Genomic DNA, 12837 nt, shown 5'->3' with positions numbered 1-12837 from the left:
CCAAGGCCTTCTGTGGCTGTGGCTCCTCCTCGTGTCCTACCCTGGGAGGACCACTGAGCCCTCCACAGACTGGGCCTGCCTGGGGAGGGCCACGTCTCCACCATCCATGCCCTTGGCTCGAGACAGCACATGCCCAGGCCCGGGGCAGAGAGGAGCCTGGGTTTCTGGAGCACTGATGAAAACCTGTGCCATCTGGAGAAAGTCCAGGCTCCTTGGGGGGCATCTGGATATCCAGTATATGTCCCCTGAGTCCTCACCCTAACGCTGGCCCTGTACCGTACTGCTGAGGATCCATCAGTGCCCAAACTACCCTGGCCCTGCCCTCCTGGGGCTCACAGCCCAGTGCAGGGAGACAGACCACTGATGTGACAGTGACAACCCAGAGAGGGCTGGAATGGGGAGTCCAAGGGGCTGGGAGAGCCCAGAGGGGCGTCGAACCCAGTATGTGGGTAGTCTTGGAGGGCTTCCCATAGGAGGGGGTACTGGGGCTGAGACCTGGAAGCAGGAGAGCAGGTGTCCCTGAGGGATGCTCGTGTTGGGGTTCTGGGTGCTGGGTCAGCCCCTCCCTCCCTGAGCTGGCTGGGCCCTGACACCCTGGCGTCTGCTCCTCCCCTCAGGTAAAATCTGAACGAAGCAGAAACTCTCGCAAGTGGTGCCGCCGCCGGGGCATAGAGGAGCATCGGCTGTACGAGATGGCCAACCTTCGGCGCCAGTTCAAGGTAAGGCTCGGGAGGAGGGGTAAGGCTGGCCCCGCCCAGGCAGACGCATGCAAGCACACTCCAGAACACTGCCTGCCCTTCCCGGACAGCAGTCAGACGAGAGTCCCACCCTGCACCTACCTCCCCCACCACCTGATGACCAGGCGTTGGGGCAGCCGGGCAGGGCAAAGGGAGCAGAAATCCAGGAGGGCTTCCTGGAGGGGTGGATGGAGTCAGTGGACATGCAGCATCCTTGGGAAGAGCTCGCCCTCCCGACCGGGGATGCTGAGCTGGCTGCATGGGCATGGTGCTGGAGGCAGCCTGTGGTTGTGGTTGGGGCTGGCACATCTGGAGCCAGACACCCCAGCCATGAACCTGGCTCTGCCATTTCTGACAGCGTGGCCCCAGGCATGTTGTTGCTTGTCTCTGGGCCTCAGCTTCCCCTAGAAAAAGAGAGAGGATAAAAATAGCACATGTCGGCCGGGCGCGGTGGTTCACGCCTGTAATCCCAGCACTTTGGGAGGTTGAGGCAGGTGGATCACGAGGTCAGATCATGACCATCCTAGACAACATGATGAAACCCCGTCTCTACTAAAAATACAAAAATCAGCCAGGCTTGGTGGTGCACGCCTGTAATCCCAGCTACTTGGGAGACTGAGGCAGGAGAGTCGCTTGAACCCAGGAGGCAGAGGTTGTGGTGAGCCAAGATTGAGCCATTGCACTCCAGCCTGGGCAAAAAGAGGGAAACTCCATCTCAAAAAAAAAAGATTTGGGTTTCTCCTGTGCCCACACAGTTCCACAGCTTGTTTCATGGCTGTTCTCCGAGTGCAGAAAGACCTGCTGTTAGGCCCTTTTCCGTGGTTGTGTCCATGGATTGAGGATAGAATAAAAGAGTTCCTGGTGTAACCCGTTCTCTTTGGTTGGAGATGGGCAAGCTGAGGCCCAGAATGGGCAGTCACCCAGCCGACGCCTCCTGTGCAATTTCTGGGGTCCCAGTGTTGGGGACCACAGATGCCCTGACTGCTCTCAGCATTGGTCCTGAGATCTCTGGCTGCTAGAGCAGTGTTCAGGCTTCACTGGTCCCCAGGTGCTTTGAGAATCTAATGGAAAGTGTGAGCCCTTTGCACACACACATGCAAACACACAGACACACACATACACATGCACACACAATCTCCTGTGTCCTCCATCGGTCAGGGCTCAGCAGGAAACAGAGGGTCCAACCAAATCGGGTCACTTGAGGAGTGTTGACAAGGTGTGGGCACGGGGAGGGCATGGGGAGGGCAGGGGTCTCTGATTTTATGGGTCACAGTCAGCTGGAGGGTCTGTTGAGTCCAGATGCCCAGCCCCGCCCAGCCCCCTCCACTCTCCACTTGGTCGTTCTGGAATGAGGCCCAGGACTTGGCATTCCCACCAAGTTCCCAGATGCCCCAGGGCTACACTCAGAAGCGCTAATGCAGGACGCCCACCAGGGCTGTGTGGGAAAGCAGGGCTCCCTGGGGGGCATCTGGATATCCAGTATATGCCCCCTGCCCCAGACCAGAGGGGCAGGTGGGGTAGTCACCAGAGCCTGGAGCCAGCTTTTGGAGAAGGCACTAGGCGCCCCTGCCTGCCTCCTCCTGCCCCTGGCCCCAGTGTTCCCTCTGCTGACAGTGAGGACAGCTCTCCCGCTGGAGCAGCAATCCGCGCCCAGCACCACGCGAGGGGCTGTCCTCATTCAGCCCCCTTTGGGCACTAGCAGCCCTGCCACCGGGAGGGTCCCCATTTCCATATGAGTCCAGAGCCCACTGAGCCTGCCCTGAGGCCCTCACCTCTGCCCACCTGCCCCCAGGAGCTGTTGGAGGACCACGGGCTGATGACTGGGGCCCAGGCCACACAGGTGGCGGACAGCTACAGTCGGCTGCAGCAGCGCCGGGAGCGCCGGGCCCTGCACCAGCTGAAACGCCAGCACGAGGAGGGCGCGGGGCGCAGGCGCAAGGTGCTGCGGCTGCAGGAGGAGCAGGACGGCGGCTCCAGCGACGAGGACCGGGCTGGCCCAGCCCCCCCAGGGGCTGGCGATGGCGTGGACATCCAGGTGGGTGCCATGGGCTGTGGGGTATGGGGGTAGGTGAGTGGGGTTTACCAAGGTGGGTCTTGACCTCTCCTGGGGGGTCCCAGGAACCATGGCCCTGTCCTCATTTCAGGAGCCGGGTTTCCATGGGCGGTGCTTGGCCCCAGGTATCTGCAGCGCCTGGGGGTCTGCGGATCACAGTAGCAGCCCCTCAGGTCCCCTAAGACTCTACCTCCTGTGTCCCCCCCAGGATGTGAAGTTCAAGCTCCGGCATGACCTGGCGCAGCTGCAGGCTGCTGCCACCTCAGCCCAGGACCTGAGCCGCGAGCAGCTGGCTCTGCTGAAGCTGGTGCTGGGCCGGGGCCTGTACCCACAGCTGGCTGTCCCTGACGCCTTCAACAGCAGCCGAAAGGACTCAGACCAGGTGGGGCCTGTTCTGCCCCATCCTATGTTTCATCCTCCAACACACGAACCTGAGTGCCTGTCCTGAGTGCCCTGAGGCCCTCACCCCCGCCCACCTGCCCCCAGGAGCTGTTGGAGGACCATGGGTGACTGAAACAACCCTGGTTCTGTCCCCATGGGCCTCACAGCCCAGTGGGAGGACAGACCTGTCCCCAGACAACCCAGAGTGGGCAGGGCTTGGGGAGCCGAGGGCACTGTAGGAACCCACAGGGAGCATCTGCCCCAGATTTGGAGGAGTCAAGGAGGGCTTCCTGGAGGAGGGGACCTGGGTCAGAGGATGGAAGAGAGGCGTCCTGGGCAGAGGAGAGAGCAGATAGGAGGGCCTGTGCTTCCTTTCCATCCTCCACAGATTTTCCACACACAGGCCAAGCAGGGGGCCGTGCTGCACCCCACCTGCGTCTTTGCTGGCAGCCCCCAGGTGCTGCATGCACAGGAGCCGGAGGCTGGCAGCTGCGATGGAAGCCGAGGTACAGTGAGCCCAGGTGGAAGGAACCCCCATCTGGGATGTGAGGGGCAGGGATATCGTGAACTCCCGGGCCCCTCTGGCTGGGGCTCCCCGTGATCCTTCCCACACCGGTCCAGGCTGGTATTGACAGGGGCTCGCAGAAGCGGAGGTTCTGGGGCCAGGCCTCCCTGGGTAGCCTTGGGTGACTCCCCCCTGCTGGGCCTCGCCCTCCCCATGGTGGTGATAGCCAACCTGAGCCAGTGTGGCTGTGCCCAGGGAGTGAACACCGGTCAGGGGGCCTGTCCTATGGGCGCTGCGAGCTCCCAACTGGGTCCTGCAGGGGGAGGGCCCCCGGCGCCTGTGTGCATGGAAGGGTGTCTCGCTCAGACATGGCTGCATGCTGGGAGTCACATTCAGATTTGGCCAGGCTACCAAAGCCATGCTGTGAGCATATTCTTTTTACCAATGTGTACATTGACCGGGTGGGACAGGCGGGCCTCTGATGGTCCTGGGTGGGCCAGGGTGGGCCTGAGTGGTCCTCCTCAACCTTTCAGACGACAAGGACAAGATGAGCAGCAAACACCAGCTCCTCAGCTTTGTGTCCCTGCTGGAGACCAACAAGCCATACCTGGTGAACTGCGTCCGCATCCCTGCCCTCCAGGTGGGCCTCTGCCCCACCCTGCCCCCATGCCCAGATATGAGAGCTGCGTTGCCCAGGGTGGTGGGTGGGGGCACTGCGTGGGCTTGGAGGGGCCGCCTGGCGCCTGGGCTGGCCGCAGGCGTCCGCCTTGGGCCGTTGCTGTGGCCGCTTTTTCTCTCATTCATGGAGTTGCTCAACAGAGTGCCTGCCGAGTGCCTGCTGGGTGCCAGGCGCTGTGCCAGGTGCCAAGGGCGCAGCAGGGAACCAGGCAAGAAGCCTAGCCCCTGCCCTCCCAGGCTCCCATGGCAGGGGACAGTGATAGCAGTAGCACAGTGACGCCCTGAGCGACCTGTGGGAGGGTGGTGCTGGGCAATAGAGAGTAGGGTGGGGGTGAGGATGGACACAGGGTGTGGCATAAGATAAGGCCACCTGGTGTCCCCAAGTAGATACCCAAAGAGGAGAGTGTGTGGATCTCGGGGCAGAGTGTCCTAGCAGTGGAGTGGCCAGCACAGAGGCTCTGAGGCAGACACGTGCCTGGCGTGCAGTTGGCAAGGTGGATGTGCAGAGATGAAGCCAGAGAGGCGAGGGAGACAGGACCCTGGGGACTTCTGAGCAGAGCTGGGACAGGGTCCCAGCCAGGAGGGCCGGCAGTCACCAGGAGGGAGAGGAAGGGCGCGGCCCGGGTGGAGGCTAAGGCCGAACTCAGATCATGGATGCCCTTGCATGGGTGCCGGCAGCAGAGCCATGGTCCTCACGGCAGCCGCTGCCCTGCCCTGAGTGCTCCTCGAGTGTCTCTGTGATCCAAGGCCTGGCCTTGGAGTCCTCACGCAGTCCTGCAGGTCTCCCTTTATAGAGGGGACTGAAGCTCAGGCAGGGGTGGGGACACGTCACCTGTCTAAGTCACACAGCGAGCAGGTGGCCAAACCAGAGCTCCCGGGTCACGCTGCCCCCTCCTGCCTCCTGCTCACTACCAGCACTCCCCAGCTTGGGTCCCAGAGAACGTGGAGGGAAGAGAGGAACCTGCGGGCTCCCAGAGCTTCAGGGTTTTGTTGACACTGTGCCAACAGCACCACGAAAGCCAGCTCAGCTCAGTCACTTCTGTGCATGTCCACACCTCCCTCCAGCCCGCCTGGTGGGCCAGGCGCTGTTAGTGTTCTGGGGGCTGGGGGTGCAGCTGTGGTCAACGTCTACCAAACTCCCCACCCTCATGGGGCTCAGATAGGATGGTGGAGGCAGACGGTAAACCAAAAGGGTGATGCCGGGTGCTCATGTGAGCATGGGAAAGCAGGCAGCACACAGGCCGAGGGACAGAGGGTTGGCAACCAGCCAGACCGCAGGAAGTGGAACAGACCTGCTACCAGAGTTGCTGTGCTCTCTCCCTGCACTGGACTGCTTGTTGAGAGAATCTGGCTGGCTCACACCTAGAATCCCAGCACTTTGGGAGGCTGAGGTGGGAGGATCGTTTGAGCCTAGGAGTTCAAAGGGCAGCCTAGGCAACATAGGGAGACTCTATCGCTACAAAAAATTTTAAAAAGTTAGCTGGGCGTGGTGTTGTGTGCCTGTAATCCCAGCTACTTGGGAGGCTGAGGCAGGAGGATCGCTTGAGCCTGGGAGGTCGAGGCTGCAGTGCGCTGTTATTGTTGACACTGCACTCCAGCTTGGGTGACAGAGAGACCCTGTCTCAAAAAATAACAAGCCGGGCATGGTGGCTCATGCCTATAATCCCAGCACTTTGGGAGGCCGAGGTGGGTGGATCAGTTGAGGCCAGGAGTTTGGGACCAGCCTGGCCAACGTGGTGAAACCCCATCTCTACTAAAAATACAAAAATTAGCCGAGTGTGGTGGTGGACGCCTGTAATCCCAGCGACTCGGGACGCTGAGGCAGGAAAATCGCTTGAACCTGGAAGGTAGAGGTTGCAGTGAGCCAGGATGGCACCACTGCACTCCAGCCTGGGCGACAGAGCGAGACTCATCTCAAATAAATAAATAAATATAATAATAATAAAAAGAAGATGGAGACACTTGACATTCACATAAGCAAGCAGAACAGTATATGGAGCCCTCCTGTACCATCCCAGGCCCCCAAACCATCCACACATGGCCAGTCCTGCCCTTTCTTCTGCCCTGGCCCCAGCCCTGACAATTTTCTCCAACAGCTTATGAGCCACAGCACCGGTAATTACAGCCCTGACTTCCGTCCTCACAGAGGAGCGTGTGCTCAGGGTCTGGGCCCTCCCTGCACGTCATGTGTGTCTGAGTGCCTGCTGTCCCTCTGCCACCCTGCCTGAGAATGCAGCTGTCTCTCTGCCAGCACGCTCCCATCTGCCCCCCGCCACCCTGCAACCCCAGCCCCCTCCCGACTCAGCGGCTGCCTTGTTCATGCCGTATCCCCAGCACCCGCAGGGGTGCCTGGTACAGTGGGTAGATGGTGGGTAGGTGGATGCCTCGCATAGACAGGGCTCGTGGGTGGGCGGGAGCCCAGCCGGGCAGGGCCTGTCTCCAACATCGCCCTGCCCCTCACACCTACTCCCTGTCTTCTGCTCCCTCTCTTCCAGTCCCTCCTGCTTTTTAGCCGGTCCTTGGACACCAACAGTGACTGCTCCCGCCTGGTGGCCGACGGCTGGCTGGAGCTGCAGCTGACAGACAGTGAAAGTGCTGTCCGGCTCCTGGCGGCTTCCCTGCGGCTCCGTGCCTGCTGGGAAGGTGCCCTGGACCGGCAGCTGGCGCATCAGGCCCGGCGGCGGCTGGAAGAGGAGGAGCAGGATGTGCCAGTCAGCCCCAAGGAGGTGGCCACCCTGAGCAAGGAACTCCTGCAGTTCACAGCATGCAAGGTGCCTTCCACCAGGGTGCCGTGCCTGCCTGTGGCCAGAGGGGGCGTCCACCACCGGGCTTGGGCCTCGGGAAGGCCTGGCTTCCCATTCACTCCACTGGGCACATTTGGGGGTTTTCAGGCCACAGAGGTTCAGTCACTCACCCAAGGTCATTCCACTGGTCTGGGTGGAGCCAGGATTTGATCCCAGGAGCCTGGTTCCAGAGGCCATGCTACCCACTGCTGCCCTGTTTACTAAGCACATTCTGCAAGCGTGGCTGATCCCCCCCTTGCTAACAGTCAAGGACGGGCAAAGTGTGAGAGGGAAGCCGTAGGTGTCTGCTTTTGGATGGGAAGAACTGAACTGAGCAGACTTGAAACCAACCACCGACTCTTAGGTGGGGAGCGGAAATTGCTCCTGGTTCTACTTCATGTGGGTGGGGGTGAGAAGGGTGCAATTCAGGCTGACTTCCTGGAGTAGAGGGGCTTGAGGACAAAGGGGCAGGAACCCAGTGAGCCATGGAGAGGGGACCAAGGCTGACATGCTAGGAGGAGGAGGGGTGAGGCGGCCAGACTTAAAGGTTAGACTCAAGGTCTGAATGAAGTCCCACCAGTGACAGGCAGAAGAGGGGCCTGGGGAAGGCAATTTAGACGGGGGTGGGTTATCAGGATATTCTAGACAAACCCCTGGTCATGCGTGTCTGCAGCCAAGTTGTGATTGGCTTAAGCACTTGGCTTCCGTAACTGCAAAGCCCGAGGGAGGGCTTCAGGCACAGCTGGATCCAGGTGCTTTGGCGGCATCTCCCTGAGCCTGTCTCTCTCGATTTCCTGTCTCTCCTTCCTTAGATTCCTTACAGCCTCCGGCGGCTTACGGGGCTAGAAGCCCAGAACCTGTATGTGGGACCCCAGACCATCCCAGCCACCCCCCATCTTCCTGGCCTCTTTGGCAGCTCCACCCTGTCCCCCCACCCCACCAAGGGGGGCTACGCAGTTACCGACTTCCTCACCTATAACTGCCTCACGGTGAGCATGAACCCTCCTTCCCTGAAGGTGGGATTTCAAGAAGACCCCACCCCTGACCCCACGGCTTCATTTCGCCTTAGTCCAGGGACGTGATTCCCACATGAGGCCCATGGCCCTGAGGGCTTCTGGGAAGGGTCCCTGGGGGGCAGTGGGTGGTGGGTGGCACTTGGTGGGGGCCCAGCCCTGACAGCTGGCCTGCCGCAGAGTGACACGGACCTGTACAGTGACTGTCTCCGAACCTTCTGGACCTGCCCCCACTGTGGCCTGCATGCGCCCCTCACGCCCCTGGAGCGCATCGCCCACGAGAACACTTGCCCTCAGGCCCCACAGGATGGGCCCCCAGGTAAGCACGGGACTGTGGGGACCGGGCCACCTCTGCCCGGCCGTCTGTCCATCCCATGATGATCTCCTGTGTGTGCGGGCACTTGCTAGATGCTCTGAGAATGACGACCTCCACCTGCTGGCCCTGGCCGGTGCCACACACAGGCTTTGTCCTAAAGATCAGGAGCCCAGGGCAGGGAGGGCCTGGAGCGCCACCTCTTTCTGCCTGTCCCCTGTGGTGTCTCTATGTTGCTGTCTTTGTCTCTTCATTTCTGACTCTCTGTGGCTATGTCTCTTGTTCTTTTTCCCTGTCCTGCAGCTGTCTCTGCCTTGGTCATATCCACCCTATTGTCACCCAGGGATGCTACATACTGGGGTTCAGTGGGGGAGACAGCACCGGAACCACGTGCCCCCACCCCAGGGCTGGCTCTGTCTGCCTCTCAGTCTCCATGTTGCTCCTTGTATCTTTCTCTTTGTCTCTCTCACTGGCAGGGATGCAGAGTAAAGACAGGCCTGTGTAATTTTATTAATCCAGGAAGGCTTCCTGGAGGAGGCAAAACTTAGTTCCCCAAAGGCCAGGAGAGAACCTGAGCCCCACGAGTGCCTGGCATTTGGGTGCGGGTAGACATGTGCACTGGAACACCCCCCTCACAGCCTCCTCCTTTTCCTCCCTTAGGGGCTGAGGAAGCTGCCCCCGAGACCCTCCAGAAGACGTCTGTCCTGCAGAGGCCCTACCACTGTGAGGCCTGCGGGAAGGACTTCCTGTTCACACCCACAGAGGTGCTGCGTCACCGGAGGCAGCACGTGTGAGCCGGGCCGGGAGCCCTGCCCAGCTCCCTGCAGCCTCCCTGCCTTCCGGCCCAGGACTAGGGGCAGGACTCCTGCCTGAACCCCCAGCCTGGGCTTAGCCCTGTGGTCCTGTCCCAGTGCAGAGGGGCTGGAGCGTCGATTGTGAATAAAGCCTCACATGCTGACACACACTGTTAAGCCTGCACCTGCCCATCCAAAAAGCAGCAGCTGCTCCATTAGTCCTCCCCAGGGTCTAGCTTTCCTTCTTCCTGCTGCAGGGTGCTGCCTGAGGGGTCCTGGGTAGGAGGGGCATTAGAGCCAGCAGGGACCTCCCATGTCTCCTGGTTCCAGGTGCAGGTTCTTAGCACCTCCGCAGCCACTCTCTCTTGAGTCCATCCTCAGTCTCTGCTTCCCCTTGAAGTAGGGGGACCCTGAATTTGCCCATCCACCTGGGTCACTTTGAGAGTTGTGCAGGGGGACTGGGGGCACTGGTGTTCACGTGGGATCACAGGCTGCACCATAAGACCCATTCCCAATAAAAAAGAAAAGAACAGGCTGAACCGGGCGCAGTGGCTCACGCCTGTAATCCCAGCACTTTGGGAGGCTGAGGCAGGTGGATCGCCTGAGGTCAGGAGTTCGAGACCAGCCTGGCCAACATAGTGAAACCCTATCTCTACTAAAAATACAAAAACTTAGTTGGACGTGGTGGCAGGGACCTTTAATCCCAGCTACTCAGGAGGCTGAGGCAGGGGAATCGCTTGAACCCGGGAGGCAGAAGTTGCAGTGAGCCGAGTTCACGCCACTGTACTCCAGCCTGGGCGACAAGAGTGAAACTCCATCTCAAAAAAAAAAAAAAAATTCAGGCCGAGGCAGGTGGATTGCCTGAGCTCAGGAGTTTGAGACCAGCCTGGGCAACACGGTGAAACCCGGTCTCTACTAAAATACAAAAAATTAGCCAGGCATGGCAGCGTGTGCCTGTAATCCCAGCTACTCGGGAGGCTGAGGCAGGCAAATTGCTAGAACCCAGGAGGCGGAGCTTGCAGTGAGCCAAGATCGTGCCACTGCACTTCAGCCTGGGCAACCAGAGCGAGACTCCATCTCAGAAAAAGAAAACGAAACGACAATAAAATCACTCAGTAGAAAAAGAAAAAGAAGGCATGGCATAGGAATGGAAGGAGACCAACCTGTAGGTCCTACAGATACGAAAAGGAGAAGGGAATACGATAAACAACGTGCTGCACAGAAATTCCACTCATTTGAAATGGAAAAAATTATTGAAAGACACAAACTACCCAAAGCTCGTTCAGGAAGAAACAGATAACCGGAACAACTCTATTAAGGAAATGTAATTCATAGTTAACGAAGAGAACAGGCTCAGACGGGCTCATTGGTGACGTCTACCAAACATGGAAATTGTACTCGCCCACACCCACTTGTCCACAATATAGGGGAGGCCGCCTCCTGACTGATGTTATGAGGCCAGCATTATCCTGTTGCTAAAACCAGGCTATGACAATGCAAGAAAAGAAAATTCTAGGCCAATATGCCTTATGAACATAGACAAAAACCCTAAATAGAAGTTCAGCACATCATATTCTGCAATATGTAAATACAGTACATCATGGCCAAGTGGGCTCATTCTAGGAATCTAAGGTTGATTTAACATTTGAAAATCAATGTGATTCACCATATTAGAAACAGAAAAAATAAGAGGCTGGGCATGGTGGTTCATACCTGTAATTCCAGCACTTTGGGAGGCCCATAAGGGTGGATCAGTTGAGTCCAGGAGTTCGAGACCAGATGGGGAACATAGCGAGACCCTGTCTCTATTAAAAAACACAAAAATTAGCCAGGTGTGGTGGTGCATGCCTGTAGCCCCAGCTGCTCGGGAGGCTGAGGTGAGAAGATCACTTGGTGTTAGAAGGTGGAGATTGCAGTGAGCTGAGATTGTGCCACCGCACTCCAGCCTGCTCAACACAGCAACACCCCATCTCAAAGGAAAAAAGTACATAAACTCCTAGTTTTAGTCAGGGAGATGGATTTGAGACTGATCTCCTATCTCCTTGGCTGCGCATCTGATTAAAGCCTTCTTCCTTGGCAATACTCATCTTAGTGACTGGCTTTCTGTGCGACCAGCAGCAGGACCTGGACTGAACCCCTAGTATTTCAGTAACAGATTCATTCAACAATTTTTTTTTTTTTTTTTTTTTGAGACAGGGTCTCTCTCAATTGCCCAGGCTGGAGTGCAGTGGTGTAATCTCAGCTCACTGCAGCCTCCACCTCCTGGGCTCAAATGATCCAAATCAGTCTCCCAAGTGCCTGGAACTACAGGCATGTGCCACCATGCCCGGCTAATTTTTGTGTGTGAATAGGTTTTTTTGTTTTCTGTTTTTTTTGTTTTTTGTAGAGAGAGTTCCGCCATGATGCCCAGGTTGGTCTGGAACCACTGGGCTCAAACGATCTGCCTGCCTCAGCCTCCCAAAATGCTGAGATTACGGATGTGAGCCTGTAATCTCAGCATTTAACAGTTTTTTTTTTTTTTCCCCTGAGACGGAGTTTCGCTCTTGTTGCCGAGGCAGGAGTGCAATGGTGCAATCTTGGCTCACTGCAACCTCTGTCTCCCGGGTTCAAGTGATTCTCCTGCCTCAGCCTCCCGAGTACTTGGGATTACAGGCGCACGCCACCACACCCAGCTAATTTTGTATTTTTAGTAGAGACAGGGGTTTCTCTATGTTGGTCAGGCTAGTCTCGAACTCCCGGCCTCAGGTGATCTGCCCTCCTCAGCCTCCTAAAGTGTTGGCATTACAGGCGTGAACCACCACACATGGCCTCAACAGTCTTTTAAAATGTTCCTCTTGAAGGCTAACATGCACAAATTGTAAGTAAACAGCTTGGTGAATTTTCCCAGATGAAGCATACCTGTGCCAGCAGCATCCAGATAAAATAAAACACCAGCAGCCCTCCACCCACTGCAGCCCAGCTCCTCTGTCTCCCAGGAGTGACCAACATTTTTTTTTTTTTTTTTTTTTTTTTGAGACGGAGTCTCGCTCTGTCGCCCAGGCTGGAGTGCAGTGGCCGGATCTCAGCTCACTGCAAGCTCTGCCTCCCGGGTTTACGCCATTCTCCTGCCTCAGCCTCCCAAGTAGCTGGGACTACAGGCGCCCGCCACCTTGCCCGGCTAGTTTTTTGTATTTTTTAGTAGAGACGGGGTTTCACTGTGTTAGCCAGGATGGTCTCGATCTCCTGACCTCGTGATCCGCCCGTCTCGGCCTCCCAAAGTGCTGGGATTACAGGCTTGAGCCACCGCGGCCGGCCTAATTTTGCATTTTTAGTAGAGACGGGGTGTCACCACATTGGCCAAGCTGGTCTTGAACTACTGACCTCAGGTGATCCTCCCGCCTCAGCCTCCCAAAGTGCTGGGATTACATGGTGAAACAAGTCCTTTGTTAGATATGTGTATTGTAAATATTTTCTCCAAGTCTATACTTGCCTTTTCATTTGATTATTTTATTTTTTATTTTATATTTATATTTATTTTTTTATTTTATTTTATTTTGTTGTAGACAGGCAGGGTCTTGCTATGTTACCCAGGCTGGTCTCA

The 12837-nt window shown here is 57.5% G+C and overlaps 1 protein-coding gene across 1 annotated transcript in view; it reads left to right on the top strand.

Moving 5' to 3' along the window:
* DHX34 (DExH-box helicase 34) overlaps positions 1-9823 on the top strand; it is a 41071-nt gene extending 31248 nt beyond the window's left edge. The window contains 9 exon segments of the mRNA XM_017889298.1: positions 618-719; positions 2530-2772; positions 2999-3172; positions 3560-3677; positions 4210-4316; positions 6850-7125; positions 7950-8126; positions 8331-8469; positions 9124-9823. Coding sequence (XP_017744787.1) covers positions 618-719; positions 2530-2772; positions 2999-3172; positions 3560-3677; positions 4210-4316; positions 6850-7125; positions 7950-8126; positions 8331-8469; positions 9124-9257 — 1470 coding nt within the window. The 3' untranslated portion in view covers positions 9258-9823.
* Positions 9824-12837: the final 3014 nt, after the last annotated feature.

The sequence above is a fragment of the Rhinopithecus bieti genome, unplaced genomic scaffold, assembly GCF_001698545.2.
Source record: "Rhinopithecus bieti isolate Rb0 unplaced genomic scaffold, ASM169854v2 scaffold_574, whole genome shotgun sequence".
Classification (NCBI taxonomy): domain Eukaryota; kingdom Metazoa; phylum Chordata; class Mammalia; order Primates; family Cercopithecidae; genus Rhinopithecus; species Rhinopithecus bieti.
This window is presented reverse-complemented; position numbering and strand designations above follow the sequence as displayed.